This window comes from Callospermophilus lateralis, assembly GCF_048772815.1.
Source record: "Callospermophilus lateralis isolate mCalLat2 chromosome Y unlocalized genomic scaffold, mCalLat2.hap1 SUPER_Y_unloc_1, whole genome shotgun sequence".
Classification (NCBI taxonomy): Eukaryota; Metazoa; Chordata; class Mammalia; order Rodentia; family Sciuridae; genus Callospermophilus; species Callospermophilus lateralis.
This window is the reverse complement of record NW_027510163.1, coordinates 539600-552169: the sequence shown is the minus strand read 5'-3', so window position 1 is coordinate 552169 and position 12570 is coordinate 539600. Positions and strand designations below refer to the sequence as shown.

The window sequence follows — 12570 nt, the reverse complement described above, 5'->3', positions numbered from 1 at the left end:
TGTTTACCATTTGTACCAAGTTCAAGCAAAGGCTTCCCACCTGGATTAGTTCCCAGCCCAGGAAAAAAGCTCCACCTGAAAAGGGCTGGGGCCAAGGATCTGCCACTCTAGGCAATTGTGGTTAGTGATTGGATAACCTTAGCTGTCAGTCACAATGCAGAGGCCTGACTGGAGGTGGCCCATTAGGGAAGCTGGGGTGGAACTGTCCAATCAGGTTCCAAAACAGAGGGGAAGGGCGGGCTTCTGCAATGTCGCGGGCTTTTCTTCCTCACCAACTTCGCTCCTCCCTTTCCGGGCCCCAAGTGCTCTGCCAGAAAGGCCTAGGTGACTCTGAGCAGCCTGTGTCCCCGAGATCTCGGGTTTCTGGAGGTTCTCGAGCGAACAGAGTCCCCAAGGAAGACAAAGATGGTGAGTTTGTGTCCAGGGCTGAAGGTACACGGTCAGCTCCTCCCTTGGGGCCCCGCAAACGGGTGAGCTGCAGAGCCTGGCCGAGCAGCGTCTGGAGGGTGCCCTGGGTCTCTGTCCCCTGGTCCTGGGGGTTGGGCTGGATGGTAGGAAGCAAGGCCACAAACCCACTTTCCTTCCCCCAGTTTTGTTTCTCCGAAGGCTGCTGTAGGTGCTTCATTTGCAGTTGCCTGCTGCGTTCTAAAATGCCATCCTCCTCTCCACTTCCCATCACTCTCAAATGTCTGGTCTTCGTCGTGTGTTTCAAATGGACACATTCCATTATTTTCACTTTTTCTCTACTGATATATTGCAAGGAATATTTTGTTTTTGTATTGGGGATAAAAACTAGAGAAGCTGTATCAGTGAAATACTCAGGCACAGCCGCCCCCAATTAAAAAACAACAACAAACAAACAAACAAAAACATGAGATATATCGGTTGCTTTGACACTGTCATCCCACTTGTGATCTTCCTGCCTCAGCCTCCTGAGTACAGGCCTGTTCTACTGTCCCTGGAAAGAATAACACTTCTGTTTTCTGTTTCTGAGTCTTATACTTGAGGGAAAACAATAGTCACTTGACACATCCTGTGTTCAGGCAAAATAGCTGCTTTAAATAAGGCAGTTGGTTATTGGTACTATGGATATTGAAGCTTGGTTTACATCCCCAGTCCTTTTTTACTTGTTTGTTTGTTTTTGGCAGAAGTTATTTATTTATTTTACTTGGTTTTCATTACTTATACATGATTGTAAAATGCATTTTGACACATCATACAGAAATAGACTGTAGCTTCTCTTTTTTTTTATTTTTTTGATTGAACCTAATGTCCATTCACACTGGTCATGTAGCACATAAGCAAATAGGATAATAATGTCTGATTTATTCTCTTGTCGTTCATCCCCAGCCCTTTTAAATTATATTTTCAGACAGGATCTGGCCATGTTGTCCAGCCTCACCTGGAACTTCTGATCCTCCTGCCTCAGCTTCTCAAGCTGTTGGAATTAAAGGCACTGGCCACCATACCTGAGGAAAATAGTTTATTTTGACCCAAATATTAATGACCATCCTCAGGAACGTGGATTCAACTTATCCTGAATGATGTATGTGTCCCATTGTTGAAGATATTACATGTTTTTTTTTAGTACCAGGGATTGAACCCAGGGGTACTGAAACACTGAGCCAGATCTGAAGCTCTTTTTTTTTATTTTGAGACAGGATCTCACTAAGTTCCTTAGGGCCTCACTAAGTTGCTGAGGCTGGCTTTGAATTTAGCAGTCCTCCTGACCCAGTCTCTCAACCTGCTAGGATTACTGTTGTGCCCCACTGTGCATGACTCACAAGAACATTTGTAAAAGAAACTTATGCATGAATGCATTAACCAAGTGCATCCCTAGGATCATCAGATGGGTGGCTACAGTAAAAAAGGGGAAATTTCTTCTGTAGGTTCCTTATTACATTGTTAGCTTTGGAACATGGTGATTATATGTCGGGTAAGATTGGTAATATATTCTGAGGTCATTTGTTTGGAGAATTTTGGACTAATACAGAAATTAAGGTAATTGGCTTTGAAAGAGCTTGAGAGAGCCCAAGATAATTCTTGCCAACCATACAGAACCCTGTCTTATACCCTCATGGTGGTTTAGTTCCCCCAAATCAGGTGGTCTGAAGGTTGATTGATACAGAGCAAGTTCATAGAGAACTTTAGTTAACACCTGCAAAAATTCTGGGTTCTTTTTTATCTTTCTTAGGTGTAGACATCAAATCTGATTTTCTCCGCCAGGTTTTCTTTGGACACCTCAGATAGTCCTATGTTCTCAGCCACTATCCATTCCTGGGGCTGCCAGCATGTGCCCACAGCTGTCCTGTGCCCTGCATGGTACAAGGAATTTTATGCCCTGGGTCAGCTCCTCTTAGAGGACAGCCTAGGTTGTGAGGTACAGCCTCTTGGGGGATCAGCTGAGTTCTTGGGGCCAAGGAATGTCCTGGAACAAGCCTCATCTAGTCAACTAACTTCTTGGGACCTTGATTTCCCCAAGCCCTGTTCCCATTCCTTGGAGACAGGTGGCCAGTCAGCCTGTGGATGCTGGTGCTGCGGGGCCAGGTCAGCAGTGACTCCTGCCCTTTGAGTCTCTCACAGTGTGAAGGAGCCCAACCTCTCCCAGAGCATAAGGACCACCCACCCCAGTGCACAGCTGTGCAAACCTGAAAAGCCTCATAGACTGGAGTCATGGTCCAGGTCCCTGGGAGGGTTATCCTGGAGGCTTTCAGTGAGCAAGACCTGGAGGGAGCATGTCCCAGCTGTCAGGGACCTTCCCTTCCCCTTGAGCCTGACACATGTGTGCTCCCTCAGCACCAAAGCTTTCTGTGTATCACTTTGAAATGATGTGCTCACTTATCTGAGGGTCAGGATTATTTATTCAGAGCCAAATCGGATGGACTATTGTTAAAGAGGCAAGAAAGAATTGGATTTTAAAGTCTAGTTATATTTTCATTGTCAAAATTCCCAACTTACAGCCAGGCTGCTCCAGGGGCTGAGACAGGAGTGTTGCAAATTTGAGGACAGCCTTAGCAACTTAGCTGGGCCTTATGCAACCTGGTGAGACTGGGGATGTGGATCAGTAGTAAAATATCTCTGTGTTTAATTTCAGGGGTACAAAAAAAAAAAAAAAGAACACACCTAATTACTTAATTTACAATTTGCTACCCCTAAGATTATATAGAATGTTTGTAAGATTCAATCTTGTCCTTTCCGTGATTTCAAATTAAAATCCAGTCCTAGATTCCAAAATCCCACATAAGATACAGAGAAACTCTGTCTTGCATTATTGCTGCAGATTTTGAGTCCAATTCTACAAAAATCATGGTGGATAAATTTATGAATGTGGTTTCATGAAAACTAGTATGTGTCCTTCATAAGGTGATGAATTGGACAAAGGATGACAGTTTTTCAACTGTTGTTGTCTGGCCTTGGCAGGTTTATGGTTTTTTTGGTATCGGGAATGGAGCCCAGAGTGGCTTAACCACCAGCCCCTTTTAGATTCTTGTTTTGGTACAGAGTCTTGCTACATCGCCTAGTGCCTCAGACTCCTGAACCTCTGAGATACAGGTGTGCACCATCACTCCCATCTTCAATGTAATTTTTTTAAAATTTATTTTTTAGTTTTCGGTTTATATAACATCTTTATTTTATTTTTATGTGGTCCTGAGGCTCGAACCCAGCGCCCTGCACATGCGAGGCGACTGCACTACTGCTTGAGCCACATCCCCAGCCCCATTAATTATAAATTTTAATGACAATTTTGGCAATACCTGAAATACCCAACTATGATCATTTAACCACTGAATATCAGTGAAATAGTAAATGACACTTGTTTTCTGGAAAGGAGAAATACATGCACCTAAATAAGGGTGATGATCCCCTCAAGAGCACTCCCACTATGTCACCTAATTCCTGTTCCCTCCTAAGTGCCACCTCCTAGGGCCACCCCTTTGGGAGCTGGCCTTTTACCTTATGAAATTTGGGTGCAACATAAATGCTCTCTCTAATCTCTATGTTCTGTACAAAATTTTGGCTTGTCTTGGATACAGTCTACTATTTTCATTTTTTTTAGAAAATTTTTAAAATACATATTTTTTTTTTTTTTGGTTTTTGGCAGACACAACATCTTTGTATGTGGTGCTGAGGATAGAACCCAGGCTGCACGCATGCCAGGCGAGCACGCTACCACTTGAGCCACATCCCCAGCCCAGCTATTTTCAATTTTTTGAAAAGTATTTTTTGTTATTTGCTGTAGGTGGACACAATACCTATTTATTTATTTTTATGTGGAGCTGAGGATCAAACCTAGGGCCTCTCATGTGCTAGGTAAGCATTCTACTGCTGAGCAAGAACCCCAACCCTACTATTTCCATTTTTAGATGTAGTTTTCCGTATGTTTACCTCAAAATACAGTACACCATGCCCTAAATTTCACAGAATTTCCTGAAATGCTCCATGTTTTAGAGAGTTTTGATCATGCTAACATTCAATCTCCTTTGTGAGAAATTGTGTTCTTTCCATTGATTTTGTTGTATTCTATGCCTCTAATTGTGTACCTTTTGTGTTATAATCATTTTTATGTATTTTAGGGTTTTTTTTTTCTGTGTGTGTGTGTGTGTGTGTGTGTGTGGACTGCTGTAGATTGATCCGATGTCGGGCCACATACATGCTTGGGAAGTTTTCTACAACTGAGCTACTCTCCAGCGCAAGAGAATTAGTATTGTAGACTGTTGTTTATGTATTTGCTTACTTATTGAGTGCTGAAGATTGATGCCATGGCCTTGCTCATGCTTAGTTCTCCTCCAGAAATGATTTTCAATTTGTGAGCAGTGTTCTGGAGGTGGGCAGGTATTTTACTGGGAAATAAACTTGACCACAAAGCATATTCTCTGCCCTTCTTCTCATTTATTTATTTATTATTTCTTGTTCTTTTATATATATATTTTTTTATTTTTTTGTATACTTGTAGATGGACAGAATACATTTATTTTGTTTGTTTATTTTTCTGTGGTGCTGAGGATCATATCCAGTTCCGCAAACATGTTAGCAAGTGCTCTGACACTCAGATACAATTGTAGTACACTTTTTTATTTTTGACGAAGACCAGTCTCACTAAATTTCTGAGTGTTTTGCTAAGTTGCTGAGACTGGCCTCCAACTTGCCATTTCCCTGCCTTGACCTCCCTAGTGGCTGGAATTATAGGAACACAACACCACACCAGCAGTTGAATGACTTTTGAAGGCTTAGCATCCAATTTCTTTCCAGATGAAAATAGTATTCAAAATCAGTTTCTTTGCTTTTGTCAATACTTTTGAAATTTGTAATTATGACTCTTCCTCTTTGCTTTATTTTTGCATTATTATGAAAAAGTTATTTAGCATACAATATTGTTTCTTATGTATATATTTGTAAAACTTCATGGCTTGATAGTTTATTCACTTCTTTATTATATAAACTTTATTTTATGAGCAGTTTTAGGCTTACGTAATTTATTAGTCAGCGTTCTCTAGAGGAACAGAATCAAGAGGAAGTATGATTATAAAAGGGGAAGTTTTAGATTGGCCTACTTGACCAGAAGCTGGATGTCCACAGTGGCCATCTGCAGCTGGAGAGCATGAGAAGTAGTAGCTACAGAGTCCAACAGGCTGAAGCCTCAGAACAAGAGGGATCAATGGTGCTGCCCTAGTCCAGACCAAAGGTTCTGGAAACTTCCTGGAGAATCACTGGCAGAGTCCACGTTGGGAGAGTGAAGAAGGCAGAGTCTGATATCCTCAGAACACTGCAGCAGCGATCAAGAACCCATTGAGTAGAAAAAAGCTTGCTCTGCTGCTACTTTCTTCTTCTTCCAACTTTTGTGCCTCCCAAGACACCATCCTATTGGATGGTGCTGCCTAGCTTAAAGAGGTTCTCCAGTTTGATTCTCTGTTCCACATGCCAATCATTTGTAGACACACCCTCATGGACACACCCCAAAGCTTATTAATCACTGTGTCTTAATCCAATCAAGGTGACAATGAAATGTGCCATTACTCAAGAAATGTGCCATTACTCATAATATCGAATACCCCTTATGTCCAGCCAATAGTCTCCACTGTTTTCAACATATTGCATTGGTGTAGGATGTTTGTTAGTTACTAAACCAGGGTTGAACTTTTGATAAAGAGAATGGATGAAGCAAAACATTATCATAAGCCAAAGTTCATCATTTACCTTAGGTTCCTCCTCTCTGTGATGTGATTGTGTGTGTCACGTAGTATACAAGAAAATGTACAGAAGAGTTTCATGGCTCTGGGAATTCTGTGTTCCACCTGTTCATCACTCCTCTCATTCCTTCCTCTCTCTGTGCTCCCTGAGTCCCTGGCACCCATCAGTTCTGCTAGTGCATCTATAATGTTGTTCATTCCAGAATGTTCTTGACTTGGAATCTTACTGCACTTGGCCATTTCAAACTGGCTTCTCTCACTTACCAGTCTGCTTTAAGGGTGCTGTATCTTTTCAGGCTGAAGAGCTCATTTTCTGGGTGATGTTCTTTGAGGTGGCCAAACTGCAGCTTCTCCATTCAGTATTGAAAGATGCATCTTCCTTGCATCCAGCTTTGGGCAGTTCTGTATATGGATGCTGTAGTCACTGCAGTGAGGGTTCCTGTGCCCATGATTTTCACATCATTTTTATAGACACCTGGAGTGTGATGACGTAATCGTACAGTTTTTTGCATTAATGATTGAATTTTGCATTTGTGATTATGAGCATCATTCATAGTTTTCTATTTAATACATTTCTTTATCCATTTAATTTGGACAATATGATAACTTATGCCTCAGAAAGAATTAGAAGGTTTTTAACTGAGCTTCTATGTTCTGGAAAAAATGTAGAAAATTGGTGGCAGTTTTTATGTGTCTCATGGAATCCTGTTTGTGATGTTAGAGCCTTGCCTTGCCTTTTTTAGTAGTAATTAGTTATTGAGTCTATTTTTTTCAGCAGCCATAAGCTCATCTATTTTGTGTATTTCCCCTTGTGTGTAAAAATAAAAAAAAAAGTCTCTCTCAACAAAATGGTCCAGTTTTTGCAAGTTGTCTAATTTGTGTCAAGCATGTTTATGATAATCTTGAAGTCCCAATGCATTGTTGTCGATGACAATTTTAAATCTGTTAGTAGGTTTTCAGTCCTCTATGCTTTTTTCTTTAATGTTATTGTATAATTTACACTTTTCTTTCTTTCTTTTTATGTGTCAGTGAACATTGAACCCAGTTTTTCCCAAGCACTAGGCAAGCCCTCTTCCACTAAGCCACACCTCCAGTCCCTGTCCTCTGTATTCTTAGCCTTATGTCAGTTTATCAGTGATGCTTATGTTCATGAAGAATTTGATTTTGCGGACTGTGGATTTCCTGATTGTGGTTTCATCAACCCCTTCACTGTTACCTTCCTGTGGTTAATTTAGGTTTTCCTTGCTCTTCTTTCACTGTTGTTTTGAAGTGGCAGTTTCAATAATTGCTTTTAGCTCCTTTTCTGAAATGTGTGTTGGATGACTTAGATACCAATACAGCACCACCTCTAGTATTTTCTATGAATTTCCTGTGATGGACTTTTACATTTTTCTCCTTCAAAATGGTCACATTTTTCTCTTGAGTCACCACTTTGTCCTGTGTCTGTTTAGAGTCTTATTTCATGTCCCCTTCCCTGGAGGCTTTTCAGCTGCTCCTGATCTGATTTCTGCTTTTGCTCTCATGATCTTTGAGCATACATGGGATTTCACTGGTGGTGCACTTGTAGGGGTGTGGTTTATGTCCTGTGCAGTGTTTCTGTGACCCAGAGTCCTCAGTGTGCTCCCCAAGGTTTGAAGGTCCATGAAGCCCTCCTGCCTGCATCATTGTCCTGACAGAGTTGGGCTGATGTCTCTGAGTGTAATTGTGTATTCTTCATTGTTTTGGGTGGTTCTGTATGTTTTCAGTCCTTGAGTGTGGTTCTGTGTCAGTGGCAGGGACATTTTCTTTTTGCCTGTTCCATCACTGTGCAGACATCATAGCATGCTTACAGATGTGAGTGGTGGCCTGTTTCACACCCAGACTGTGTGTTATAGTTCAGGAATCTGGGCTACAAACTTGTTGCTTTACCACACTCTGGAAGATCTTCTCCCTTAGGTTTGTTTGCACCACCATTGCTTCAGGCACGATGAATCTCTTTCACAACAGACAACCATTGCACATGAAGCCCAACATTGATCAACATGTCCTTGAGCAGAACATTGGTATGTGTCTCATGACTACATTATGGTAGTGAACCGGCTGCTGTTAAGAAGAGTTTGACAATCATTGAACATGCCTTGTTGCTATGAGACTTAGAAATATAGTGCCTTCTGTTTATTAAGAAGATTGTTTTGAGAGTTATAAAATTTTGTAAGGCTGTTGTTTGGACAAGGTGACATTTTTGGGTCATTGAGATATTTCTAAGACATGTGCCATCTTTCACTTCCCCCATTCTGGTTTGACAGTAACCACAGGAAATTATAAAATTGTTTTGTTTATTAATAAATAAATTAATCAAATAGAAACTCATGTTTGTTTTGGCCATTTAATAGTAAGCTAGTTAACTAAATTTGTTCTGGAGTAAAGTACCTGAAAACTTCTAGTTCTTCTCAGTGTAATCACACAGGATGAGCTCAATCTCCAGCTAATGCATTGTGACAACCTGTGTGAAAGTTTGTCTAAATGTTGTCTGTGAAGGTATCTTTTTAGTGACCCCATGCCCAGAGGGTGTGTGTGTGGGCTGGTTCTAGGCATTTCTTTAAGTATGGAACTATAGACTTTCAGAGGAAACACAACATCAGTAAATACCATGTTTTCTACATTAACTTTGTAGGAGCCACTGTAATTGGCAGAATCTCTTAGTTTCATGATTCCTGCAATTTCCTACTCATCACCTTTGTTTTCTAAACATAAGTACTATCAAAAGTGCTTATATTAGCTCTGTACCACACAGGACGATTCTAGGACATGTAATAGAGGTGCAACCAATAAAGAAGTAAGGAGTAATCTGTGAGCCTGTCGTACTTCCTGTGAACTCACCAAAGAAAGGTATAAATCACTATGATGTTTGCCTTCTGAGTAGCCAATTTCTAGTGCTGGAATGGCTGGAAGTGGTTGAGTACAGTAAAGATTTGATGGACCAAATTGTGTAATTAATCGAGAGGCCAGGGAATCATGTGAACATCATGCATGTTGAGTATAGATTTCTCATGCTGTCAATCTCTCCTGGCCTCCACTATACATTTGGTGGGATATTTTAGATCTCAGTGACCTTTGAGGATGTGGCTGTGAACTTCACCAAGGCGGAGTGGGCTTTGCTGGATCCTTCCCAGAAGAAACTTTACAGAGATGTGATGCTGGAAGTCCTCAGAAACCTGGCTTCTATAGGTAATAATGATGTTTCTAAAATTAATCAAATAGAGAACTCATGTTTATTTTGGTCATTTATGCAGAAGCTGAAAAGGGAATCAATTGGTGAATTATTGCAGCATAAATGGCACCTAGGATTTGGCAAAGCATTTCTAGCTCCTAAATACTCATAAAGATTGTTCTGTTCTCATTTTAGGTAAGAAATGGGAAGACAAGATCACTGAAGACCATATTGAAAACTCTGGGAGCAATGTAAGGTAACTGTATCACACGAGGAGTCCTCGAGGGGGTCTGAGAACTGTCATATAATTTTTAAATCAAACCAACCAGAGAAGTATGCATAATTTGAGAAGTATTTATTCTAATAGTGTTTTTTACCAGAAATACATACTTAGCTGTAACAGATATTCAGTCTTTTCAAAGTATTTGACATTCAAAAAGTACTATGAAATTGCATATGTGAATACCACTATTTGGAAAATAGCCATAGAGACGGTGTGTTGAAAAGGATTGTTTGCTTTCAATCTCCTTATTTTTAGGCAAGTTGAACAAGTCAGAAAACCTAGCCTTTACCTGATGTTGGTAGTAATGTAAAGATCTATAAATACATAGAAAATTGTGAATGAATCAAGCATTGATTATGTGCTGGTAACTTCTTCTTCCTTAAAGAAAACATATGGAAAACTCAAAGGCACAAAATAGTGTGGGAAAACCTTCAAATTGATTCCAATTCTTAATTGAACAAAGAAATATTTTAATAGTGTAAATCCGTGTGACTTCATTATGTGTGCAAAAGACTTCATATGACCTTCATTCCTTCATAGGCAGATCACATCTCACTCTGGACACAAATACTACAAGCCTGAGGAATGTGAAGAGAAGCCATGTGGATTGAAACAATATAAGAAATCTCTGGTTTCTCCCCAAAATATTCACACACAAATGTTAATACAAACTGGAGATGGACTTTATGAATCTACAGTACACGGGAAAGTCATCCATCATTCCAGTGACATTCAAAGGCACGGAGATACTCATACTGGGTGTCAACCCTATGAACATCAGCAATGTGGTGAGGCCTCGTCTCCTCCCACAGGTGTTCCAAGACACATGAGAACACACAGTGAACGTAAACGTTTTCAATGTGAGGTATGTGGGAAAGCCTTTTGTTTCTCCTCTTTATTAAGAAGACATGAAAGAACTCATGCTGGAGAGAAAGTGTATGAATGTAAACGAGGTGGTCAGACCTGTATTTCATACACAAGTCTTCAAAGGCACAGGATCACACACATGGGGAATGAATGTTTCAAATGTAAGGTATGTGGGAAAGACTTTTCTTATCCCAGTTTACTTAGATTACATCAGAGAATGCATACTGGAGAGAAGCCCTATGGATGTAAGCAGTGTGGAAAAGCCTTCACTCAGTCCTCTGGCCTTCAGAAACATGAACGAACTCATACTGGAGAGAAGCCCTATGAATGTAAGCAGTGTGGCAAAGCCTTTGCTACATCTCATCAGCTTCATATACATGGAAGAATACATACCAGAGAAAACCTCTATGAATGTCAACAATGTGGAAAAGCCTTTACTACTGCCTCTGGCCTTCAGAAACATGAACGAACTCATACTGGAGAGAAGCCATATGAATGTAAGCAGTGTGGGAAAGCCTTCACTCGGTCCTCTAACCTTCACTCACATGAAAAAACTCATACTGGAGAGAAGCCCTATGCATGTAAGCAATGTGGCAAAGCATTTGCTACATCCACTAAGCTTCACAGACATGGAAGAACACATACTGGAGAGAAGCCCTATGAATGTAAGCAGTGTGGCAAAGCCTTTGCTACATTCAGTTACCTCCAGTCACATGAAAAAACTCATACTGGGGAGAAGCCGTATAAATGTGAGCACTGTGGAAAAGCCTTTTCTACATCTAGTTACCTTCAGATCCATGGAAGAACACATACTAGAGAGAAATGCTCTGAGTGTCAACAATGTGGAAAAGTCTTCACTACTGCCTCTGGCCTTCAGAAACATGAACGAACTCATACTGGAGAGAAGCCCTATAAATGTAAGCAGTGTGGGAAAGCCTTCACTCAGTCCTCTAACCTTCACTCACATGAAAAAACTCATAGTGGATTGAAGCCCTATGATTGTAAGCAGTGTGGCAAAGCCTTTGCTATGTTGAGTTATCTTCAGATTCATGGAAGAATGCACACTGGAGAGAAGCCCTATGAATGTAAGCAGTGTGGCAAAGCCTTTGCTACATCCTCTACGCTTCACAGACATGGAAGAATACATACCAGAGAAAAGCACTATGAATAACAACAATGTGGAAAAGCTTTTGCCACATCCTATCTGCTTCACACACATTAAAGAACAGATACTGCTTAGAAATTGTATGCATGAAAACAATTGGTAAACTTTTCTGTTATTATTGTTTCAGTCATATACATGTAGGAAAATACTGGAGAAAAATCCTTTGAATGTAAAACGTGGTAAATCAATATTTTATGTCATCCTCAAAGACAAGGAAGGACTCACACTGGTGAAAATATGTGTGGTGTGTGTGTGTGTGTGTGTGTTTGTCTGTGTGTGAGTGAGAGAGAGAGAGAGAGAGATACACTGGGGATTTAGTCTGGTTGTGCTCTATCACTTAGCTACATTCCAGTTACTTTTTATTTTGAGACAGGGACTTGCTGCATTTCTTAGGGTCTTCCTAAGGTTCTGAGGCTAGCCTCCAACATTGATCCTTCAGAATCATCCTTTCAAGTCTCAGGAATTAAAGGCATACACCACCACTTCCAACTGAGTAACTCTTTAAATGTATAAAATTATCACAAATCATTCCATTTTCCCTATTGCCTTCCAAGCCATTTCATTCAATTGAAAAACAAACCCTCTGAATGTAAGCAGTGTGGCAACACCTTTGCTACATCCCATCAGCTTCAAAAACATGGAAGAATACATACCAGAGAAAAGCCCTGGAATACATACCAGAATACCTACTAGAGAAAAGCTACATCCTGTCAGCTACCCCTCCAGCCCTGTTCTTCTTTTCATATATGAAAACACAGAGAGAAGCCCTGTGAGTGTGAGAAATGTGGGAAATCTAGTTTTCTCAGTCTTTTACTGAGGACTCAGAAGATTCTTTTGGAATAAAAAGAATAAATCCTATGGAAAAAAGAAATATAAG

The 12570-nt window shown here is 40.5% G+C and overlaps 1 protein-coding gene across 1 annotated transcript; it reads left to right on the top strand.

Annotated features, from left to right (window-relative positions):
- Positions 1 to 8154: 8154 nt before the first annotated feature.
- Positions 8155 to 11699, top strand: LOC143639911 (uncharacterized). The gene is made up of 4 exons (XM_077107939.1): positions 8155 to 8230; positions 9276 to 9395; positions 9574 to 9634; positions 10652 to 11699. The coding sequence occupies exons 1-4, from the start codon at positions 8155 to 8157 to the stop codon at positions 11697 to 11699; spliced, it is 1305 nt and encodes a 434-aa protein (XP_076964054.1).
- Positions 11700 to 12570: the final 871 nt, after the last annotated feature.

Bases quoted from the DNA above. Each gene is read 5' to 3' on its own strand.
- LOC143639911 (XM_077107939.1), top strand. From the start codon at position 8,155: ATGAATCTCTTTCACAACAGACAACCATTGCACATGAAGCCCAACATT. The intron at 8,231-9,275 runs GTATGTGTCTCA...TTTAGATCTCAG, and splicing joins TGTCCTTGAGCAGAACATTG to TGACCTTTGAGGATGTGGCT. The intron at 9,396-9,573 runs GTAATAATGATG...TTCTCATTTTAG, and splicing joins CAGAAACCTGGCTTCTATAG to GTAAGAAATGGGAAGACAAG.